The sequence below is a fragment of the Tamandua tetradactyla genome, chromosome 2, assembly GCF_023851605.1.
Source record: "Tamandua tetradactyla isolate mTamTet1 chromosome 2, mTamTet1.pri, whole genome shotgun sequence".
In the NCBI taxonomy this organism is placed as follows: Eukaryota; Metazoa; Chordata; class Mammalia; order Pilosa; family Myrmecophagidae; genus Tamandua; species Tamandua tetradactyla.
This window is the reverse complement of record NC_135328.1, coordinates 54,089,428-54,114,265: the sequence shown is the minus strand read 5'-3', so window position 1 is coordinate 54,114,265 and position 24,838 is coordinate 54,089,428. Positions and strand designations below refer to the sequence as shown.

The 24,838-nt window shown below is 34.7% G+C and overlaps 1 protein-coding gene across 5 annotated transcripts in view; it reads right to left on the bottom strand.

The window, feature by feature from the left end:
- Nucleotides 1–24,838, bottom strand: part of NUP214 (nucleoporin 214) — a 167,651-nt gene that overhangs the window by 133,527 nt on the left and 9,286 nt on the right. For 3 of the 5 annotated variants that reach the window (XM_077147213.1, XM_077147220.1, XM_077147224.1), the window contains exons 8-14: nucleotides 23,605–23,711; nucleotides 22,909–22,975; nucleotides 20,505–20,631; nucleotides 15,373–15,534; nucleotides 11,138–11,618; nucleotides 9,533–9,708; nucleotides 7,513–7,607 (exon numbers count right to left, since the gene is read on the bottom strand). In XM_077147213.1, coding sequence (XP_077003328.1) covers nucleotides 7,513–7,607; nucleotides 9,533–9,708; nucleotides 11,138–11,618; nucleotides 15,373–15,534; nucleotides 20,505–20,631; nucleotides 22,909–22,975; nucleotides 23,605–23,711 — 1,215 coding nt within the window. The remainder of the gene's footprint in view (nucleotides 1–7,512; nucleotides 7,608–9,532; nucleotides 9,709–11,137; nucleotides 11,619–15,372; nucleotides 15,535–20,504; nucleotides 20,632–22,908; nucleotides 22,976–23,604; nucleotides 23,712–24,838) is intronic. The other 2 variants (XM_077147223.1, XM_077147228.1) reach the window with 2 other exon arrangements.

Genomic DNA, 24,838 nt, shown 5'->3' with positions numbered 1-24,838 from the left:
CAAAGCATTCTCTCTGACCAGAATAAAATAAAGTCGGAAATCAACAATTGCCAAAGAAACGTAACTTTCACAAATATATGGAGGTTAAACAACACAGTCTTAAATAACCTGTGGGTCAAAGAAGAAATTCTAAGAGAGATAGGTAAAAATCTAGAGAAGAATGATAATGAGAATACAACATATCAAGGGTTCAAGGGATTCTTGCACCATGCACCTCCTACCAAAAAAAAAAAAAAAAAAAACCTATGGGATACAGCGAAGGTGGTGCTGAGAGAGAAATTTATAGCTCTAAATGCCTACAATAAGAAGGAAGAAAGAAAAAAAGAAGGAAGAAAGAGACAAAACCAAAGACCTAATTGAACAGCAGAAGAGCTAGAGAAAGAACTGCAAACTAACCCTACAGCAAGTAGAAGAAAAGAAATAACAAAGATTAAAACTGAAATAAACTGGAGAACAAAAAAATAATAAAAGAATCAATAAAATCAAAAGTTGGTTCTTTGAGAAGATCAATAAACCCTTAACAAGACTAAAAAATTAAAAAGAGAGAAGATGCAAATAAACAAAATCAGAAATGAGGGGGGAGTCATTACCTTGGATCCTGAAGAAATTTTTAAAATTATACTATGAACAACTGTACGCCAAACTAGAAAACATAGAGGAAATGGACAATTTCCTAGAAACAAACGAACAGTCCATACTGACTCAAGAACAAATAGAAGACCTCAACAAACCAATCACAAATAAAGAGATTAAATCAATCATTAAAACCTTTCTACAAAGAAAAGTCCATGGGCCAGATGGCTTCACAAGGGAATTCTACCAAACATTCCCAAAAGAACTAACATCACTCCTGTTCAAACACTTCCAAAAATTGAACAAAAAAAGAACACTACCTAACTCAGTTTATGAAGCGAATATCACTCCATTATCAAAATCAGATAAAGATTCAACAAGAAAGGAAAACTTTAGGTCTATCCGCCTAATGAATATAGATGTAACAATTCTCAACAAAATACCTGCAAATTGAATCTAAAGGCACATTAAAAGAATTATACAGCACAATCAAGTGGAGTCCATTCCAGGCATGCAAGGGTGGTTCAACAGAAGAAAATCAATCAATGTAATACAATAAATAAATCAAAAGGGAGAAAAAAATCACATGATCATCTCAATTGACACTGAAAAAGCATTTGATAAAATTTAGCATCCTTTTCTGATAAAAACACTTCAAAGGTAGGAATCGAAGGAAACTTTCTTAATATGATAAAGGGCATACATGAAAAACCCATAGCCAGCATCATACTCAATGGTAAGAACTGAAAGCTTTCCCCCTAAGATCGGGAACAAGACAAGGATGCCCACTGTCACCTCTATTATTCAGCATTTTGCTAGAAGTTCTACTTATAGTAATCAGGTAAGAAAAAGAAATAAAAGCCATCCAAATTGAAAAGGAAATAGTAAAACTTTCACTGCAGATGACATGATCCTGTATTTGGAAAATCCTGAGAAATCTATGACAAAGCTGCTTGATTTTATAAATTCAGCAAAGTGGCAGAATACAAGATTAATATGCAAAAATCAGTAATGTTTCTAAACACAAGTAATGACCTGAGGAAACAATTAAGAAAAAAAAATCTTGGGCAGCATGACAGTGGCTCATTGGTAGAATTCTTGCCTGCCATGCTAGAGACCCAGGTTTGATTCCCAGTGCCTGCCTATGTAAAAAAAAACAAAACTCATTCACAATAGCAACTAAAATAATCAAGTGTCTAGGAATAAATTTTATCAAGGATATAGAGAATGCCTACACAGAAAACTACAACACTTTGGTAAAAGAAATTAAAAGAAAACTACAAAACACAGGTGGAAAAATACTCCATGTTCACGGATAGGAAGGCTAAATCTTGCTAAGATGTCAATTCTACCCAAATTGATCTACAGATTCAATACAATACCAAACAAAATTCCAACAACCTACACTTTGCAGAATTGAAAAACCTATCAAATTTATTGGGAAGGGAAAGGGGCCTCGAATTGGCAAAAATATACTAAAAAGAAAAATGAAGTGTGAGGGCTTACACTTTCTGACTTTAAAGCTTATTATAAGGCTACAGTGGTCAAAATAGCATGGTACTGGCACAAAGATAGACATATTGATTAATGGAATTGAGAGTTTAAAAACAGACCCCCAAAAATCTATGGTCAGCTAATTTTTCACAAGGCCCCCAAATCTACTGAACTGAGACAGAATACTTTATTCAGTAAATGGGGCTGGAAGAACTGGATATTCATAGCCAAAGGAATGAATAAAGACCCTACCTCACATCCTATACAAAAATTAAGTCAAAGTGGATCAAAGGCCTAAATAGAAGAGCCAGTGCCATAAAACTTAGAAAAAATATATAGAGAAGCATCGTCAAGACCTAGTGATAGGAGGTAGCTTCTTAGACTTTATACCCAAAGCACAAGCAATGAAAGAAAAAATATATAAGTGGGAACTTCTCAAAATCAAATGCTTCTGTGTCTCAAGGACTTTATCCAATAGATGAAAAGGCAGCCAACTCAATGGGAGAAAATATTTGGAATTTGTATATGCTGGTTTGAAAGTGTTGTGTACGCCAGAAAAGCTAACTCCTTTAATTCTGGTTCAATATTATAGGGTGGAAACTTTGATTAGATTATTTCCATGGAGAATGGCCCACTCAACTGTGGAGTATGACCTTTTGATTAAATTACGCCATGGAGACGTGGCCCACCCAATTTTGGGTATGGCCTTTGGATTAGATGGAAATATGACTCTATCCATTCAAAGTGGATCTTGATTAGCTTACTGGAATGCTTTAAAGAGAGAGACATTGTGGAGAAAGAATAGTTACTTGGGAGCTGAAAGAGACGCAGACATTTAGAAATACTTGGAGTGCTGACAGAGAGAGCAGATGCCTAGATACTGATGTTTGGAGATGCAGAGCTCAGTAGAGCTCTCCATTTGCCTTCCATGCAATGCTAAGCAACCCGAGACCCAGAGTTGTGCCCTGGAGGAGCCAAGTGAAGACCCACAGGTGCTTAGATAGGAAACCACTGGAATCAGAAGCTGGAAGCAACGGAACCAGGAACAAGGACAAGCAGAGAGTAGCCACATGCCTTCCATGCGACAAACATGGAAGTGAAGATATCTTTCCTTAGTTCGGATATTTTTATAGCCTTAGAACTGTAAACTTCTAACTTAATAAATTCTCCCTTTTTAAAAGTCACTCCATTTCTGGTATATTGCGTTCTGGCAGCTTAACCATATATCTAATACGGGATTGATATTCAGTATATAAAAAGGAATCCTGTATCTCAACAACAAAAGAACAAACAATCCAATTATAAAATGGACAAAAGTTATAAATGGACATTTTTCAAAAGAGGAAATACAAATGGCTAAAAATCACATGAAAGAAGTTTATCTCCTTAGCTACTAGGGAAATGCAAATCAAAACCACAATAAGATATGATCTCATACCTATAAGAATGGCTGCTATTAAATAAACAAGAAAAGTGATGGAGACAATTGGAGAAACTGGAATTTATTCACTGTGGTGGGAATATATAATGGTGCAGCCACCGTGAAAGACAGTTTGGCGGCTACTCAGAAAACTAAGTTGCCTTATGACCTGGCAATTCCACTAATTGGTAAATACCCAGAAGATATGAGAGCAGTGACACGAACAGACATTTTCACATCAGTGTTCATAACAGGATTATTCACATGGCCAAAAGATAGAAACAATCCAAGTGTCTATCAACAGAAGGGTGGATAAACAAAATGTGATACATGTATATATGACGGTATACTATGCAGCAGTAAGAAGAAATAAGGTCCTGAAGCATATGAAATTAGGGATGAGTGAAATAAGCCTGACACAAAAGGATAGACACTGTACGATTTCACTAATATGAACCCCCTAGAAAATGTAAACTCAGTCTTAATATTAGAATATAGGGGACCTAAAGATAAGACAGAAGCTAGAGAAGAAGGAGTGGTAACCTAATATGTACTGACTTGTTAACAAGGTTGAACTTGAATATATGGGAATGGATAGAGGTGATGGTAGTTTGTTACTGGAATTATAATAGTGCCATATTGAAAGTGAACATGATTGAAAGTGGTTGTTTAAAGCCATGTACCTCACCGATTAGCACAACAAATATAAATGAGTTATTTTATGAACTACTTCAAAGGTATGATACTTATACAAAGTTAATAAGTTAAGAGTGATAATATGGGAAAAATAACCTATTGCGTGCTATGAACTATATTTAACAGGAATATCTCACTAGTGCTACAACAATAATAGGGATAAATAACTGGGGGTGGGGGAATAAAAATTAGGAGTGTTTTGATTTTCTCTTCGGTGTGGGTGTGTTTGTCATTTTTCACTTAGGAGCAATGAAAATTGTCTAAAATTGAGAGTGATGATGATAGTACGACTAAGTGAGGATACTGTGAGATTGTTTATCTTGGATAGAATATATGCTATGTGAATATATCTCAATAAAATGTGAAGATTCAAAATAAATAAATAAATAAACAGAAAGATTCAAGTGCTAAAATGTGGAGAGGTACACCTATTCAATGTTGGTAGAGGAGCAGAATAGTGCAACCCTTCCAGAGAGTAAGGTAGAGGACTGACAGGAGGCTGGATATAGGCAATCCTGTTATTAGGAATATACTCAGAAAAACTGAAAACAGGGACTTGAATAGACATTTGCATACTAATGTTTATGGTGGCATTATTCACAACAGCCAACAGACGGAGGTGAAAAAAGGGTACACTGACAGAAATGGAAGGGTGAACTGTGATATACATATGATGGAATATTGTGTGGCTACAGAAAGGAATGAAGTCATGAGGTATGTAATGAAGTGAAGGGACTCTGTGGACATTATGTTGAGCAAAACAAGCCCAAAACAATGGACAAATATTGTATGATTTCATTTACAAAATATTTAGAAGAAAATTAGGGCCTAGATTGTAAGCTCTTACAGCAGTCACATTCCTCAGTTTTAAGTGTTATTTCTAAATTCTAAGATGCTGTCCTCAATGTGTATAACCTGGTATTTCCCTGTGTGACACCTAAGACTCAGAGTTAAGAGTTTTATAGCTCTGATAATCAGCATTACTCCATACAGCAACTGCTAAAGAAGCCAAAAAAAGAGATTAGACTTCAATAAGAGATACGAACGAGTCTGATGTGGTTGGGACTAAGATAAATCAGAATAACAGGATAAAGGAAGATATTGTCTGTATTTTAAAGCTTCAAGTTCAGGTGAGACCACAAGAAGAGATGTTTATTTTGTCCAAAATTTAAATTTTGGTGATAACCCTTTGAAATTTGCTTTATAACTAGCTGTTAAACTGCATTTTGAAATTTATCACTTTTCTACATGTATATTTCACAGTAAAAAATGTTAAAAAAAATACTCTAAAGCCTCAGGAATTAGGATCCACGATCAGAGTAAGAATGACAGAAAAGAAAGCCCAAAAACAGACCCAGAGGAAGCTCAGTCTATAAAGTTTTATCTTAGTCAAACACAGAATTGCCATATGACCCAGTAATCTCACTCCTAGGAATATACCCAAAAGAAGTGAAAACAGGGACTTGGGAATACTATACACCAATATTCACAGCAGCATTATTTGCAATAGCCAAAAGGTGCACATAAAGTATGTCATGTATGTATGTATTTTTCAACAGATGAATGGATAAACAAAATGTGGTATATACATATAATGGAATTATTATTCAGCCATGAAAAGAAATGAAGTTCAGAAAAATGCTATAACATAGATGACCCTTGAAAACCTGAAAACATGCTAAGAGAAATAAACCAGGTACAAAGCACCACATATTGTATGATTCCATTTACATGACAAATATAGACAAGGTAAATTCAGAGAAATATTAATTAAATCCATAAAATACAACAACAAAAGATGAGAATTACCAAAATTGGCTGGAATATGGAGCAGGTAGCACTCTTGCACACCACTGGTAGGAGTCTACTGGAGGAACATATGCATATTCTCCAAGGGTATATGCATACTCACAACTAAACTCTTAGGTATATGCCCAACAGAAATGCATACATGTTCACCAAAAGACCTGAACTAGAAGGTTTACAGCAGCACTATTCATAATGGCTTAAAACTGGAAACTACTCAAATGCCCATCCAGAATAGAATGAATAATTATTATACCGTCATGCAATGGAATTCTATACAGCAACAATGAAATATATAAATCTGATAAACATAATGTCAAGCAAAATAGCCAGAGATAAGCATACACACTTCAGGACTCCATTTGACGGATGGTACAAATAGGCTAAACTAACCTATTCAGTTAGAAATTAAAACAGTGGTTGTCTTTTGGTGAAAGCAGTGGCTAGAAGAATAAGAAAAGGACTCCTGGGGTCTTGGTCCTGTTCTGTTTCGTGATCTGGGTGTTAGCTACCAAGGTGTGCTCAGTTGGTGACAATTCATTTGTGGGTACTTTTTGCTGTATGTTGTATATAACATTAAAAATTAAAATAAATAAGACAAAAATTGAAGTGACATGGGAACACAGAGAAAAAGAGGGCACTGGGTAGATTTCTTGGTTATTTGGGAATAAGGGTAAAAAGTGTGATGCTAATAGCCCTTTCAGAGAAAAACAGAATAGAACAAACTGAACACCATAACGAAAGTTCAGGGAACCTGAAGAGAAAGCAGTACTAAGACTATGGGATTGAGATAAATAGTATTTAAGAGAATACATTACAATATTTGCACACCGATGTTCATAGCAGCATTATGCACAACTGTCAAAAGATGCAAACGAAGTATCCATCAACAGGTGAATAAAATAAGCAAAATGTGGTATACAGATACAAAGGAATATTATACAGACGTGAAAAGGAACAAAATTCTTATACATACAACGTGGATAAATGTTGAAGACTTCCTGCAGAGTGAGGTGTGCCTCACACAAAGGACAAATATTGTATGACCATATTCACGAAATAATTAGAATAAGCAAATTCATAGACTCAGTAACTAGAATACAGGTTATCAGGGGCTGGGGAAGGAGTAGGGAATGAGGAGTTATAGCTTAATTAGCACAGAATTTATGCTGAGTGTGACAGAAAATTTTTGGTAATGGGGGATGATGATGGAACCACAACACTGTGAATATAATTAACACCACTGAATTATGTATTTGAAAGTAGTTAAATGGGGGAAATTTTAGGTTATACATACATTATTAAAATAAAACTTAAAAAAATAAAGAGAAAAACAAAAAAGCCATCAAAAATAAAAGAGTACACATTATAAGTATTCAGATATCACACAGCTATTTCTTACCACATAATCCTAAACTTATTTCAAAGATCTGAATTTTAAATGTGAAATATACTTTATAAACATTTATGCTTGGAGTAGTAAATTAATAAACATAAGCATTATAAGCTGAATTTAAACATACCTGGGGAGAACCTGACTTTGCTACTGGAGGGGTAATCCTGGGCGATTTCTGTACCATTGAGGACACTGGACATGGACTGCCCTGAGCAGATCGCCCTGTTAGAATAAGAAGTCAGTTAAAACAGACAGTATTTAGTCCCATTACATCACCATCACAAATGTCCTTCCTTTCTCTAAATCTAAGAAAGCAAGTTACTAATTGCTTCAGTTTCCCGTTTTATGGTCTTTGTTGTCAAGAATCATGTCTGCCTCTGTGTTAGCCTCTTCTCTAAGAGAATTGAAATGCATGGGTTGGATTTTTACATGAAAAATTCTTTTATAATGTAGATAAAACTGGAGTGCATATACCCTTTGATAATGGGTATATGTATTTGGGTGGAGGGTACAGAAACCCAGCCATTAGACTTATCCTTACTTTACACAGAGGCTCTTGTTGCCTCTGGGAACTGGAGCACAACATATAAGAATAACTTGAGTAGAACAATAAACCCACACCTTGAAAGAAGTCACCTTTGAACTCACCCTCCTTGGAAGCCTCTAGAATATTTTACATTAGAATCACTTAGGGAGTTTTCTCACATAAGCCTCATTCACAGACAGTATGATTAAAGTATTAGGGAATAAATCAGCCCACAACAGTAGCGTACACTGGTGACTGGTGAGATCCAGTAACACAGGACCCTCCAAATTTTAAGAATGGAACAATGGCAACAGGAGTAGGGAAATATAGGTGGAGGCAGTGAAAACAGAAAATATGTGCATTATGGTTCAAGTTTTGTCACCCAAATAGTGAACGGATGTGAAAGACTAAGGCAATGCCTCTTAATTTGAGGGAGTCAGAAATACACATCTTTCAGAGTCCAATGAAAACTATGGGACTCAGGATGAGTTGATTTGAGCAGCCTTTCTCCTGAGCGATTGGTGAGGAGAGAAGATTTCAAGAATTTCACAGCTCAATGTTTGCTCAATATTTACCAAACAAAATTATAAAATTATTCATGACACTCAAACATCAAATGGTGATCCAAAAATGCCTGTGAGGTATTACTGTCACTGGCATTTATGAAAAGGATCAGCTTCCGGTAGACACCATCTTAACCACGTGATCACGTATGTTAAGACAATGTTCCCTAATGGGATGCACATCACCTATGTGGTATTAACACCAAAAATGTTTTAACTTGAATCTAATCATGTATAAACAATCAAATCCAAATTGAGCGGCAGGAAACAAAGCTGACCTCTTCAAAAATGTCAACATGATGATAGAGAAAGAAGTTGGAAACTGTTTGAGATTAAAAGAGAATAAAGAAGTAAAAACTAAACACAAACTGTCATCTTTGACTGGATAAAAGTAGCCACTATTAAGACAACTGCAGAAATTTGAATATGAGATATATATATTAGAATTTTTTAAATTTTTATTAATAAAATCAATCAACATATAACACAAAAATTCTTAACGTATGAACATTTCATACTTGGTGTGCAATGAATGGCTCACAATATAATCATCACATAGTTGTATATTCATCACCATGATCATTTCTCAGAACATTTACGTCACTCCAGAAAAAGAAATAAAAAGAAAAAATTCATAGATACCATACACTTTTCCCCTCCCTTCATATGGGGAAGTTGAATTTACCCCCTTTCTCACTGTTCCCCCAACAGGACTTACCAAGTATTTTTTTTTTTTTTTTTTTTTTTTTTTTTTAAAGGAAAGACAGAGAGAAGGAAGGAAGGATAGAAGGAAGGAAGAGAGGAAGAAAGGGAAACATCTTTTTTAAACATTTTCTTGTTTTATTGTATTTTGTTTCTCCGTTTTCGTTACATGGGCTGGGGCCGGGAATCGAACCGAGGTCCTCCGGCATAGCAGGCAAGCACTTTGCCCGCTGAGCCACCGCGGCCCGCCCTACCAAGTATTTTTAATGACTGTATAGTAATGGGAGGATGCAGGACTGAGCTCTTAAAACTATTTGCTTAAAACCATTTCTACTAAAAAAAAAGAAAAATCATACCCGCTGCCAAGGGAGAGACTGTGGACTTTAATGACATGGAACTGGATGATGCTGACAGAAGTGGAGGATGGCTGAGAGAACCAGAAGAAGCTGTCTTGCAGGCAGAAGAGAACGGCATCATTGAAGGAGTGCTCTGTGAGCTATTAACAGAAGCAGCAGTAGCAACAGTGGTAAACCTGAAAATGGCAGTCCAAATGCATCAGAATCCCTGTTTCAAAATTCTTTTACATTAGTCATGAAAAATGTTACCAGAGGCTGTTACAATCCATATTTTTTTTGCCTTTATGAAATACAAATGTTTAGCTATTTATTATAAAAAGTGAAAGTTGGGTAGGACACGGTGGCTCAGCAGGCAAAATTCTCACCTGCCATGCTGAAGACCCAGTGTCTGCCCATTCAAAAAAAAAAGGTGAAAGATGCAAGGAAACATTTATTTTAATGTCCACTTATTTAGGAACTAATTATTCAAGTAAAACATAAAATAAGCACTTAATATTAAGATGGAACTAATTTCATCATGTTATGAAATACTTATTTTCTATACCATCAAGCTGAGTTTTTAAAAAAGGGAATAGGACCCAATTATGCTTAGGATAGTTTAGTGCTTCCCCTCTTGTCAAGGAAATTACCAAGCACTTATTTTGGGGTAAAAATAGCTTCCTCTGGGAAGTGAAAAAGGAAGAGGAAAGTAGTTGGCCATCTTTGCAATGCTTACAGTCTAATGGGAATGTAGAGTAAACTTCACCTAAAGAGCAAAATTCTGGAAACCATCTAAATATCCAGCATTAAATAAGTGGTCAAATAAACTATGGTACATCCATAAAATGGAATACTATGCTAATATTAGAATGAAGTGGCTCCAAGTGCTGAATTGATATTAACAATAACAATGATAGCAGCAACCAGCACCACCAACACATCCACAACAGATATTAAAATAAACATTGAGGGGAAAAAAAGCTTGTAATATTTACAATCAACAGTTATCTCGGTAAGAATTACAAGGAATAAAGGGGTACTTCCCTCAAGAAGCTTACATTCTAGTGAGAAGAACCCAATAAGCAGATAAATAAGTAAATAAGACATGAGTAGGCAAGACCCAGATCTGAAGGAAACAGGAAAACCATGCTAATAAGTTTGGGTTATACTCAAAGAGCAAACTGAAGCCTCAAGTGACTATCAAGCAGAGAGTGAGCTGATGTATTTACAATTTCACAAGACCACTTTATTGGCTATGCAAATACATTAGAGAGCGTCAAGAGTTACAAAAAGATAAAAAAGACTAGAAGGAATTCATTTCCCTTCCAGAATGTGTATCTTCCGTATTGCTTCATTTTTCAAATAAGGAATATCTTCTAATTTATAAACTGAAAAAGCCAAACAAATATTTAAACATGAATCCCTAATTAAAAAAACTAAGAAATGCTTCTAGACTCACTGACAAAAGGCAAACCTGTATCTGTTTGAATTTTTACTATTTGCAAGTATTACTTTGGAAAAAACAAAAAAACAAAAATTCAGTATTTCTACTCATAGTGACAGAGTAACCTGCGACATTTCCAAGTATCCTAAAGAAGAATTACACTTTCTTAAAAAGTTACTTACTTTTCACTAAGGTTGACTTTGACTGCAGCGCCTGAAGGTGGGAAGGAGGACTTCATTCCTATGCTTGGAGTGGACACACTTGGCATTGGTGTGCTTTCCAAGGTAGGTTTAAAACCCGATGATCCAAAGGAAAAGGAAACCGTTGATGGTGCCATGGGAGATGCTGCAGGGGTGGGGGCAAGAGGGGCTTTAGAAGGAGGAGCAAAAGCAAAAGTAGATGTGCCAGAGCCCAGAGCAGCTTTGGAATTGTCTGATGCACTGGAATATGAAGGAAGCTCCCCAGTGACAGAACCAGATGTTTTCAAGGATGAAGAGCCAAAGGAAAACATGGCAGGGGTTCCAACAGGGGTAGGCAAAGAGAAGGCAGAAGTAGGAACAGCAGGTGATGAAGACGAAGATGAAACAGAGGCAGGAGTTGCAGCTGCTGAAACATCAAGTTTTTGTGGGGCTTGAGAGGAGGTGGGGGTAGTGGGAGTACTTCCTGCAATGAAAAAAATGGAGAAAAAAAGGAAGGAAAAAGTTAACACTGTAACAGTGGAGGTCCACATAACAGAAAGCTGGTGGAAAAGGATTTATGGTAGAATGAAGTCAGAAACGGTACTAGTTCAAGAAGACACGAAAAAAAAAAAAGAAAGAAAGGAAAAACTGAACAAAGCTGATCTTGGAATTTCCACGGCAAATATTCCACTAAGATGTATAAAACCTTGAGGGGAAAAGAAATGGGAAACTGGCTAGACAGGACTTCCTGGGCACCCAAATAAATAATACAGGAAAAAATACACTTCTCAGTGTTACTGTGGCATCACAAAACATTATTTCATTATCATTCTATAATATCTCATTATCAGGAAATTTTTTTTATTTAGATGCCCACCTCATAATACTTACTAAAAGTAATTTCAGATGAATTAAAGACATATACACACAAAAGCATACATATACGTATATTTTAAAACAAAGGAAGCAAAAAGTAAATTATATATTTAGTTCTCCTAGTCTATAAAAACTTGATAAATTTAGAAGTGACCAAGAAAAAAAAATCACAAAGACTATGATCTGTGTAAAAAATCAGTTATTTAGGTATAAAATAATTAAAAGAGGAATGAACCAAAAATCTGCAATAAAAGACAAATAATACGTTTTATAAAAAATAAAACATACAGATTAATATAAAAAATTTCAAGATTACAATAGATATAAACTAGTAACCTAATTGACAAAAAATATATATTTAATCTCACTAACCAAAGAAATGCAAATTTAAATGGGGTATACTTTTATTGTTCTATAACACATCAAAATTTAAATATGTATAATCCCAATGTCTGCAAAGGTATAATGAATCTGAATAGATTCATTCATGAATCTTGATGAACACTTGACATCTCAAGTAGCTGATCGCAAGTAGCAATCAGCAGTCAGACCACACACTCACAGATCATGGACTATGTCCTTATGTCCTACCCTGGCAACAGCATGCTGCACAAAGAACCCAGGCTGCATACTGATATTGACCAAAAATTACCTGCCTTTGTAAATTTTCCATTAGATTGCAAAGTTCCCAGGTAGTTGATGCTAGTTCAGTAGTTGTTTTGATGATAGGACTAATTTCTGGAGCATTCTATTCTGTCTTCTTTCTATGTTACTGTCCCAATATTTTTTTCCTTTTTTTTGGAAGGGGGGGTGTACATGGTCCATGAATCGAACCCCCAGTATTTTTTAGTAAGTATCTCTCTACATGGTTTTAGACATAATGTGTACGTCATTGGAATGCTGGTTTTTAATTTAAATTGTAAGTATTTTTCAGTTTCTGTTATAATCCTCACGATTAATTCAAAAGAATGGCTGCCTAATGTTCCATTGAATAATGGAGAAATTCAGGAAAAAGAAACTATACAAGATAAATAAAAAGCAAATAACTAAATGGCAGAAATAAATGCTTCTCAGTTACCACATCAAATGTCAATGTATTAAACTCTGCTAGGGATCCTCAATAAGGTCATCAGTGGATTTCTCATCAAAAACCTGGAGGCCAGGAGACAGCAGGATGAGATATTTAAAGCCCTTAAGAAAAAAACAGTAAATGAAGAATTTTATTTATGACCAAATTATTCTTCAAAAACAAAGGAGAAATTCAAGACATTTACAGATAACAAAAGCTGAGGGAATTCATTACCAGAAGACTTGCCCAACAAGAAACGCTAAAGGGAGTCCTTCAGGCTGAAATAAAAGGACCCTAGACAGTACCTCAAAACCATAAGAAGAAATAAAGAACACTGGTAAAGGTAGCTACAAAGGTAAATATAAAATCCTGTAGTATTATACTTTTGATTAGTAACTGCTTTATTTCCCTGGTGATCTCAAAGGCAAATGTGTAAAACAATAATTAAGATTTATGTTAATGGGTATGTAATCTCAGAAAATATAAAATATAAAAGGGGAGGGACAGATACATATATATAAAATGCATATATATTATATATATATACATATGAGTACAGTATTTATGTACTACTCAAATAAAATTGGTACTAATCGAACTAGGTCAGTAATAGTTTAACACGTTAACTGTAACTGCAAAGGTAACCACTAAGAAAACTAAGTAATATACAGAAAAGAAAAAAAGAACAGAACTAAAATAGGCCAAGAGGAAAATCAACAAAAAAAAAAAAGAAGAAAGTAATGGAGAAATTCAGGAAAAAGAAACTATACAAGATAAATAAAAAGCAAATAACTAAATGGCAGAAATAAATCCTTCTCAGTTACATCAAATGTCAATGTATTAAACTCTGCTATTAAAAGGCAGATTGGCAGACTGGATGAAAAAACAATCTATATATATGCTAACTACAAAACCCACTTCAAATACAAAGAAAAAAAGAAGTTGAAAGTAAAAGGGTAGAAAAAGATATTCATGATGCAAACAGTAATCATAATCAAAAGAGAGCCAGAATGGTTGTATTATGCTCAAACAACATTGACTTTAAGTCAAAAAAGCTTACAAGAGACAGAAAAGGATATATATTGATAAAATGTACAATTCAATAAGATGTACAATTATAACAAATACACACTAACAACAGAGCTCCAAAATACACGAATCAAAAATTAACAGAATTGGGGCAGTGCAGCGGTGGCACGCCAGACACTGGGGTTCGATTCCCGGTACATGCCCATGCAAAAAAAAAAAAAAGTAACAGAATTGGAGGGAAAAATAGGTAATTCTACAATAATAGTGGGAGACTTCAATTCACCACTTTCAATAACTGAAAAAAATCTAAACAAAAGATTAATAAGCAAATAAAGAATTTGAACAACACTATAATCCAATTAGACCTAATGGACATATATGAACACTCCACCCAACCAAAACAGAATATATAATCTTCATATGTACACACTCTCACTTCCAGGACAGACCAAATCTTAGGCCACAAATCAAATCTTAATAACTTTTAAAATATTAAAATCTAAGTATTCTCTTGCATCAAAAAGGAATGACACTAAATTAATAACAAAAGGAAAACTGGAAAATTTATAAATGTGTGAAAATTAAACAACGGACTTTAAAGAACCAATGGTCAAAGAAGAACTCACAAGGGAAATTAGAAAATATTTAGAGATAAATAAAAACAAAATTACAAGATACCAAAACTCCTGAGATGCAGCAAAAGCAGTGCTCACAAGAAATTTATAGCTCTAAATGTCAACAGTAGAAAAAGAAAGATCACAAGTCAATAACCTAATTTCATACCTAGAGGAACTAGAAAAAGAGCACTATTTTTCTTTACCAAGAAAGGTAACATTTTTAATAGTTGCATGGTATTTCACTGTATACAGTCATGTACTGTATGTGTAAATGCATACAATCACATATATGTATGTATAAATGCACACAATCATTTATTTAACTAATCCCCCATGATTGAACACAATGTCTTTAGGATTCACAACATATAGTATAAGTTCTTAAAAAAGAGCCCCGTTGGTAAATAACCTGATGGGCCCACTTGGCTTTTCTTTCTTTTCTCGCAAGTAATAGTAAAGTTTAGTGGGTGAGGGAAAGCAAACTTGTGCAGGTATATTTAAAGAAAAGATTATTCCAGGCGTTATTAAGATAGATGAGTCAGATAATGATTACTGCCATGTATCCTTATAAAGCTTTTCATCCTTGGGAGTACACCAGGACAAGCCAAAAATATTTCTCTTCTTCCAAGCCACTGAAAGGTACATACCCGATGACTTGGACTGTCGTTCTCCTTCTAATGAGAGCTGCTCTGGTGTCTTGATGAGGGGCCTTATCCCAGGATTTTGATTTATCATATAAAATGGACAAAGCACACCATCTGTTGAAAGTAACATAAGAACTGGAGCAGGAGGAAGAGTCTTTTCATCACCTGTTAAAAAAAGAAAAAAAAAATGAAAAAAGACAAGAGTCAACCCAGGTCCTGGGAGGGAAAGACTGCCTTAAACAAGAAGGGGGCTTGATGGACTCATCTCAATTGCAGCTTATGTCAGTTTGTTCTGATACAAATCTGAACAGCCTTTTGTGCAACAGCTATTTAAAGAGGGAGATTGCCATTATCAGATTGCTACCATCCCTCTATGCCCTGTACGGACACTATTTCAATCCTGTGGGAGATGTGATTCTTCCAAAGCTCCCTAAGATTTTATGAGTGCCTTGGTGTTCAGGGGCTAGGTTCAGAATTCCCATGGCGTGGGCCATTGTGGCTCAGCAGGCAGAGTTCTTGCCTACCATGCCAGAGACCTGGGTTCGATTCCCAGTGCCTGCCCATATGAGAATTCCCATGGCCAAGATGGGAATTTCTAGGCAGTGGTTAGAAGTGGCAGACTAGGATCTTTAGAAGGCAAACAGCAGAACACAGAAAAATGAGTCAAACTATTCTATATTCATTCACAGTTGAATCATAAGACTGTTTTAACCCAAACATGAACCATGGAGAATGTATTTATACATAATATACATCTATATTATGTATAAAGACTATACATAAGGTAAATTGGAGACATGAAATGAAACTGCTAAAGATAAGTATCACAAAAAAAATATGACACTCGATAAAAAGAAAATATAAACTCCAGTAAAGATTACATCTCTACTCTATTTAAGAGTACACACAGAGAAAACCATTTTTCTACAGATTTCTGAGTAATGGAAAAATGTTACAACAAATATATTGAGTTTTGATGTACTCTAACTTTAAATAAATCTGACTAGAAACAAACACTAAGGCATAGCAAGAAACATCATAAACAAAATGGAAGGACAAATGATAAACTGGGAGGAAATTCTTACAATATTTATCCAAATAAAAGATTAAGAAAAGACAAGAAAGTGAAAAGACAACCTACAGAATGGGACTGGAAACTACATATTTCATAAGGGCTTAATATACAGAATATAAAAAGAATTCCTACAGCTCAACAACAAAAATACAAACAACCCAATTTTTTAAATGAGTGAAAGATATGAATAGACATTTCTTCAAAGATATATAAACGGCCAATAAGCAAATAAGATGCTCAAGACAATTAGCTATTAGAGAAATACAAATCGAAACAAGAATATACCATCCCACGCCCCCTAGAATGGCTATTATTGAAAAACTAGAAATTAACAAGTGTTGGTAGAGAAAGAGGAACCCTCATACTTTGTCGGTAGGAATGTAAAATGGTACAGTCGCTATGGAAACCAATTTGGGAGTTCCTCAGAAAGTTAAACATAGATTTACCACATGACCCAGTAATTCTACTCCTAGGTATTAACAAAAGAACTAAAAGCAGGAACTCATAGACAGATATTTGCAGACCACTGTTCACAGCATTATCTACAATAGCCAAAAGGTGGAAATAATACAAGTGTTCATCAACAGGTGAATGGATAAACAAAATGTGGTATATACATACAGTGGAATATTATTCACCTATAAAAAAAGAAGAAAAGGGCTGCTACCCACTATAACATAGATGAGCCTTGACAATAAACTGAGCAAAATAAGCTACACACAAAAGGACAAATATTGCATGGCTTCTCATGCAATATTTAGAATACTTAGAATAAGCAAATTCATAGAGACAGAAAGCAAATTCATAGAAGCAAGGGGTGGGGGGAGGAGGGAATGGAGAGTAATTGCTAAATATGTATGAGTTTTAATTTGGAATGATGAAAATAGTCTGGAAATAGATCCGTGAAAATAGTCTGGAAATAGATACTGTGAAAGTTACACAGTATTGTTGATGTACTTAATGTCAAAGAATTGTCCACATAGAATAGTTAAACTGATTTTTATGTTATGTATAGTATACCACAATTTTTTAAAAAGTACATATATATGAATGTTATCTTTTGTACAGGAGAAAGAGAAGAACAAGTGTATGAGCATTTGCTTATTTCTGAAAAAAAAGCAAATGAAGGACAAATCAGAAACTAATTAAAATATTTAATTAAAATAATTAAATATCTATGGTGGGGGGATGCAATGATGGCTTAGTGGCAAAATTCTCGCCTGCCACGCTGGAGACCCAGGCTTCATTCCCGGAGCCTGTCCATGCCCCAAAAAATAAATAAATAAAAAATATCTATGGGGGGTAGAAAGGACAGGGATGGGATGGGGACCTTTCTGAGTACACATTTCCAGAGTGTTGACTTTTAACCACATGTAAACATTCAAAAACTAAAAGCCAAAGAGTTAAAACAAAAACAAAAACATAAAGACAAATAGAAGCAAATGAACCAAACTATATATGGTATTGATAAAAAACCACACAGAGAAAAGAAAGAAGAACTTTTGCACACAATATGCTGGTGGGATACATTCTAAGTATAAAGAGAACTGCAAAGTAATTTTGACTTTCACTTAGTATGTTTTTGTTCATAGTGGTACTTATGTCATAATTCTGTTTCATAGGATACAGTAAATTAGGAAATACGTGATGTTATGGGGACAAGGGTTTTCACTCTGGGAGAAAGGAAAAAAAGTTTAAAAGTTATGTTATTTGACTTTAAAATGATGATAGCATTTTTTTTTAATTTTTAAAATTTTTTTTAAATACCAAAAAACACCAAACGCAAACATTCTTAATTTCTGATCATTCCATTCTACATATATAAACAGTAATTCACAATATCATCACATAACTGCATATTCATCATCATGATCATTTCTTGGAACATTTGCATCTATTCAGAAAAAGAAATAAAACGAAAACAGAAAAAAATTCATATATACCATACCCCTCACCCCTCCCTTTCATTGATCACCAGCATTTCAAACTAAATTTATTTTAACATTTGTTCCCCCTATTATTTTTATTCCATATGTTCTACTCATCTGTTGAGAAGGTAGATAAAAGGAGCATCAGACACAAGGTTTTCACACAGTTACATTGCGAAAGCTATCATCATTAAACAATCATCTTCAAGAAACATGGCTACTGGAACACAGTTCTACATTTTCAGGCAGTTCCCTCCAGCCTCTCCATTACATCTTGACTAACAAGGTGATATTTATTTAATGTGTCAGGATAACCTCTCGACTCTGTTTGGAATCTCTCGGCCACTGACACTTCATTTTGTCTCATTTCACTCTTCCCTCTTTTGGTAGAGAAGGTTTGATGATAGGATTTTTTAACTTTTACTTTACTTTTCCTTGTTCCTATGTAAAACATACCTCATTCCACAAAATTATCAGATGGCTTATAATAAGAACACATTAAAAAAAAAGTGGTAATAGAAATGATACCAGTTAAAAAAAAAATCACTGAAAAAAGAAGACCTGATAAATGAATATATTGTTACTAAAATACAGCTGTAAATGTGGATCTAAATTTCTTGGAAACCAAAGTAAAAAGGGAGATAGTAAGTTTAACAATTCTCATTTTTAGACAGTGGTTTCAAGTGAAGCAAGGCTTTTCAAAGGATCAAATTTCAAAAGAAATTTCTCACGTGGCGCTATAAGTAAGAAACTTTTAATAACAGAGAACTGATTTCACTGATAGCATTTCTACAGCTTAAGTAGTACACATATACATGGATTCCGGTTCTCTGTATCCTTTAATAAAAACCCAGGGTATAATATTGAAATGCAACTAATAAAGCAGTTTCAATGGAAAAACAGCTTAATGTAGCAACAACTGAACCAAAATTATATTTTATATATTTGTTGCAAAGTATGCTATTTCTCTAACTATAAGTGTAAAGATAAATGATTAAGGTATTCAAACACAACTGAGAAGTGAAATATTCTAAAACATTTCAGTGGTCATCTAAGTATGGTCTTCATAAAGTATGGGTTGCAAATCACCATCACAAACATGAACATGTTTATTCAAAAATGAAGATTCCTGGGCCCCATCGCAGAAGTACTGAGCCTGAATCGCTGGTGTCCGGGTATCTGCATTAATAACTTCTACTTGATTCTACTGAATAAGAAAGTATGAAAACCATGCTCTAACGGTATGATTATAACTTTCATCTTCTTCTTTGTGTTAACAAATACATTTTCAGTGCCTGTTAAGCATCAGGAACTATAGCAGGTGCTGAGTATAGAGCAGTTAAAAGGAAAGAGATCCTGCCCTACTAAATATGAATCTCATGGAGAGACACAGACAAAAAAACTTTATTATAAAATAGTGCTTAATGGGTTAGCTGGAGGGTATAAAGGAAGCACAAAGGAAGAATATCTCCCTCAGGCTTGGAGATTCAGGGTTGACAACTTTATATGTATCTGTGTTTTTCAAATATACTTAACTAAGAATGCACTGCTTCACGATAATGGGGAGGAAAACCTGATTTGATGACTGGACAGAGATGGATACATAATAAAGCAAATACAGTAAAATGTTAATGGCAGATTCTAGATAGTGATGATATAGGTATTCAGTGTATAATTCCTTCGATATTTCTGTATGTTTAAAAATTTCATAATAAAATGCTGGGAGATAGGGAACTCAACTGAGTCTAATCTTTAGAGTTCAAAAGATTTAGATTCAAAAGATGCCTCCTCTAGAAGGCATGGGTTGTTTGCAAGTCCCTGCTCCAACTTTCAGGTGTATCTTTTCTGTCTAAAAACATGGTCTATACATCATATTCTAAAACTGCATATCACACATACACAAATACACCAGTAAGTGTGTGGCCTAGGTCTCATCAATGAGTATCCATTCAAATAAACTTAGTATTAGCACAACATACTCTACTGTTCAAGTACAAATAGAAGTGACAGAAGTTAAAGGTGCTCAGAAGAACAGACTCTATTGTGAGTATGAGCATATATAACTGGCTTTTAAGTTTCAACCAACACTAGGAAGAATAATATTTCTGCATGAAATGTCAGGCCACACTTACTGATGGCAATTTCCATTTGGTTAGTATAATCTATGGCAACTCCCATGGGCAAGGAGTCATCACTTTTATCAGTCACAGGCAGTTCAGCTCGACTAGAATCCTCCAGTAGCCAAGACTCCCAATTAACCTGAAAGTAAGTAGAAAATGTTATGTTGGTTAGAATTTTCCATTGGTTCCTTCCAGCACCACTGAAATAGATGAGAAGTAAAAAGAAGACTCACCTGGTTTGGATATATGCATTGATTGTGAGGATCTAATTCTGGGAATATGGTCTAAAAGCCAAGAGCACTCTAGCGAGCAAGAGGTCAATGCTCCAAAACTAACGTCTCTATCTGTTCTTAATGTACCAAGTCCCTGCCTTGTGAATAAATAATGTGAACACTTACTTGAGGTATCCTCCATCATAGCTAAACTATAGCCCTGACCAAGGAAGGTAAATCTAATGGCTGTACTAAGCCTAGTCAACATGTGCTGTTAGAAATTTGGGACTGGAACCAGGAACTCCGGTTGATCTCTGTTGGAGTCTTGAACAGAGAAGCCTATAAGCTGAGCCAGATGCCCCTGCTCACTTGTGATGCCCTGTGCTCATTTGTGCATTGATACCAAAGATAACCTTAGTTCTTGTTTTTCTAGCTCCTGCTGTCTGTTCCTTGGCCTGCTCAGTCTCCCTGGCCCAGTATCCCTTGAGAAATCTATAGATCTTTCCAACAAACTTTGCTTTCACTTGGGCTTGCCTGGGTGGGCTCTATTCCTTCCAACAAATGATTCTTGATTTTTTAAAAAAATCACTAACATTTTGTATAAGTTTAAGGGTTAACCAAAACTGACTGGCATGATCAAAGGGAAATAGTCCTCAATAAGCAATAGAGAGAAGAAAAAAAAGTATCAGGAAAGGGATCATAAATCATAATATACAACTTTACATATTGAATAATATTCACATATTCACAATAACATAACAAAACTGATTTCAACTTTTAAAAACAATCCTTAGACAAAACTAAGAAGAACTAATAACTGTTAGAGAACAGAATGCAAATGGTATCAATTTAGATACTGGGAAAGAACTGACCCAGATGACAACAGCTGGAAGGTAGGAGTGGGGGAGGTGTGGTAAAGGAAAGGGTGAAGATGCTAAGATATTCCACTTACAAAGTGGAAGATCAAGAGATATAGTATATGATGATACTACGGTAAATAAAAGTATAAAAATATTAAAGTTACAAAGGTAGCTAATAGAAGAAATTGTAATAGTGCTATAACTGAGAGAGAAGAGGGGGCTTTTAGGACCATATGTGAGCTAAATCCTCATTTATCCTAACAAGCAATAAGATCTAAAATTAATCATCAATAACTAGTGAAAAATATAATTATTTAGAGATAATATAATTATTTAGAGTTACCATTAAAAGAAAACAACTAGAAATTAAAAATAGTCCCTGCTAGAGAACAGAACTGGAGCAGGAAGCTGGGGCAGGAATGATTTTTTTTTTAAGTTTTAAAGGATATACTGAAATTATTTGATAAAAGACAAAATAAAACATTATTTTTAATGTGTAAATACATAAAATATTTGTGCTATTAAGAAATTGTTACTGAAGCTAATCCAAGATATTTTACTCTGGCCTTTATCCCAAAAGTGACCCAACCTAGACACTTACATTGAGTGACCCTGCCACCAAGAATGATGGATAGATGTTGAATGGTTGAAAAGATTCAAGTATTTGCACATGGGGAGAGGAAGTACTTAATTTTTATTCTGAAGGGTGTACAAACATTTTTAAACTCAAGGTAGAGTTTAAAAAAAAAAACTTGTCTCCCCCGTAGTCTCTCTGCATAACCTACAAGCAGATAGCTTACGACGACTACCTGAGCCCCCTCTTCACTGTAAGGAGGGTGAAGTAAAAGAAGATACGTGGGTGCTTATGTGTAGACTGCACTTTTCTTTCTGATGAGCCACAATTTGCTATTACCTGCATGTCCATCTTTCATAATCAAAAGTCAGTTATTGTTAATAGTAGAGAAGGAGCAGGTTCAAGTAATAGGAAGAAAAATAAAGACAGTCAAACAGAATAAGGCAAATAAACCCTTCTATACACAAAGGTATACTCTTGTTGGAGGGTGATTACACAATATGCGTCCCTAGACCATGGGTAGATCCTAAAAGAAAAGAAGAGTATTTATGGCCAGCACTGAAGGAACTGCTAAATCTGATACCCATGTTTGTCAAGTGCAATTTCCAAGTGTTTGGTCTAAGGCACTTTCTCATTTAAGCTTTGCTTTCATATAGAAACTCATTAAAAGGGATGTGAATCTCATTTAAATTTTTAATCACATAGTTACTTCCTTCCAAAATCTTCCTAAAAACAGTATCAAAAAAAAGTGACAAAAAGGAGAAGTCTACCTGGTCGCTTTGTCGAGCAAGGATACTAACTTCTGTTGAAGCTGCAGATGCTGCCAGCACCAAATCCCTTCAAAGAATAAAACCAGAAGACCATTAAATTCAACCACAGCAACAGTTCCAACTTGATTTGGGTCAGTGGTAATATCTATGAGGATATTCTCCAGATGTCAAGAAAGTAAGGTTGAAAGTAAATGGTTGAAGAAAAATGAGAAAATTTTAGATGTAAAGCTTAACTTTGTCCATATGGTAAAGCACTGGAGAATCAGCCAACTGCCTATCCACTTGAAGACAAAGGAAAGACACAACAGAGTCAAGTCAGAATTCAAAACAAATACACCAAATCTAGTAATAGGAATAGAAGTTTTGTTTCAACTAATCTACCTTTCAAATGGACTTGTTCTCTATAGGAAACTTTTAACGTGTTCTTTAAATATCAGTTTTTCATAAGTACTCACAGGGGGTTCTGAGAAAACTAGATTTTTAAGATTTGTATTTATCATATCTAAATAATTCAAGATTGAAGAAGTAGAGGTAGTAATCAAAAAAGCATTATCTAGCATCAGTTTAAAATATGTTCAGGGCATCTCAAGCCTCTATTTTCCTCTTACAGAAAAAAATTCAAAATGGAAAAAAAGTGACTCTTGTGTAACCTGACAGTGAGAGCAGGAATCTCAACCTCTTAGGTTCTACACTCACCATTCCTCAATGTAACTGAGGTAGTAATGATGCTGTCTCTCTGTGCAGCTGCTGTAGCAGGGCTCCATGAAGTTCATAAATACCTCTGGGTGCTTTTCTTCTTTTTTCTACAATGAACAGAGTGAGAAAAAAAATCACGTGCAATTTTTCTATAATCCTACTCAGTTACAGATCTCAAAATACAAAAGTATTTAAGTTTTACGAGAAAATTCACCCAAAATTTATGTGCCAGAATATGAACCGGTTATTTAGAAACCCCTGAGTAGTACAATGAGCATAAATGTTGGCCATCAATCAAACTGAATTCACACCCAGTTCTGCCATTTACTGGCCAGGGGACAAGCATGGACATATTACTCAACCTCTGATACTTAATTTCCACGTGTACAATGGACCTACTAAATTTACTTCAAAAATTGCTGTATGAAATGAACTGATTCTAGCCCAGTACTTGAGATGTAAATAGTTAAGTAAATGCTAGTGTTAATATTGCCCCTAAGAATAAGAAAATCCTTATATACCAAGAATGGAATGGTCATATGGTAAGAAAGTTCGTTTCTATATGTGTATGTTTAAAAAATTTTTTTAATTAAAAAAAAAAGTTTTGAATGATAACTTAAAAATGTGACAACCTTAAAGGCAATATATAACTTTGTCTCTTTAGTTCAAATACTTGGATAAACTAGTCATATAATCTCCTAAGTAGTCACTGATACTAAGTATTGCATATATGAACACTTCGGAATGTCTTATAATATAATAGTAATTAGAAAATTAAATGCCCAGGCTGTGGTAAGGGTATTTATAGAGAAATACTTTTGGTTTTAGCTGTACAATTATAGAATTTACATGTAAAACTGGCAAATTAAAAAAATTTCAAATCACATAGTCCCCTTGCCTCTGTTGGCAATATAGGAGAGAATCATACATCATACTTTTTACTATATCTCTGTAGTGTCTTTGTAAAAGAAGAAACAAATTGTATGTCTTGACTTTATTCCATGATATGAAACAAGGTATCTGAGTGTTCAGAGTTTTCATTGTGCGCATTTATATTTTTCAATTATTATAAAGAAGACTAGCCTTCCTGTGAGCTATTTATTAATAACTTTTGACCCATTCTCCAAAGTTCATTACAGAGTATATGGTATTAAGGAACAAAAACGCAAGAATGACAGCATTTAAAAATTTTCTGATATTTAAAATGCTATATGACTCAAGAGGGTAGGATCTG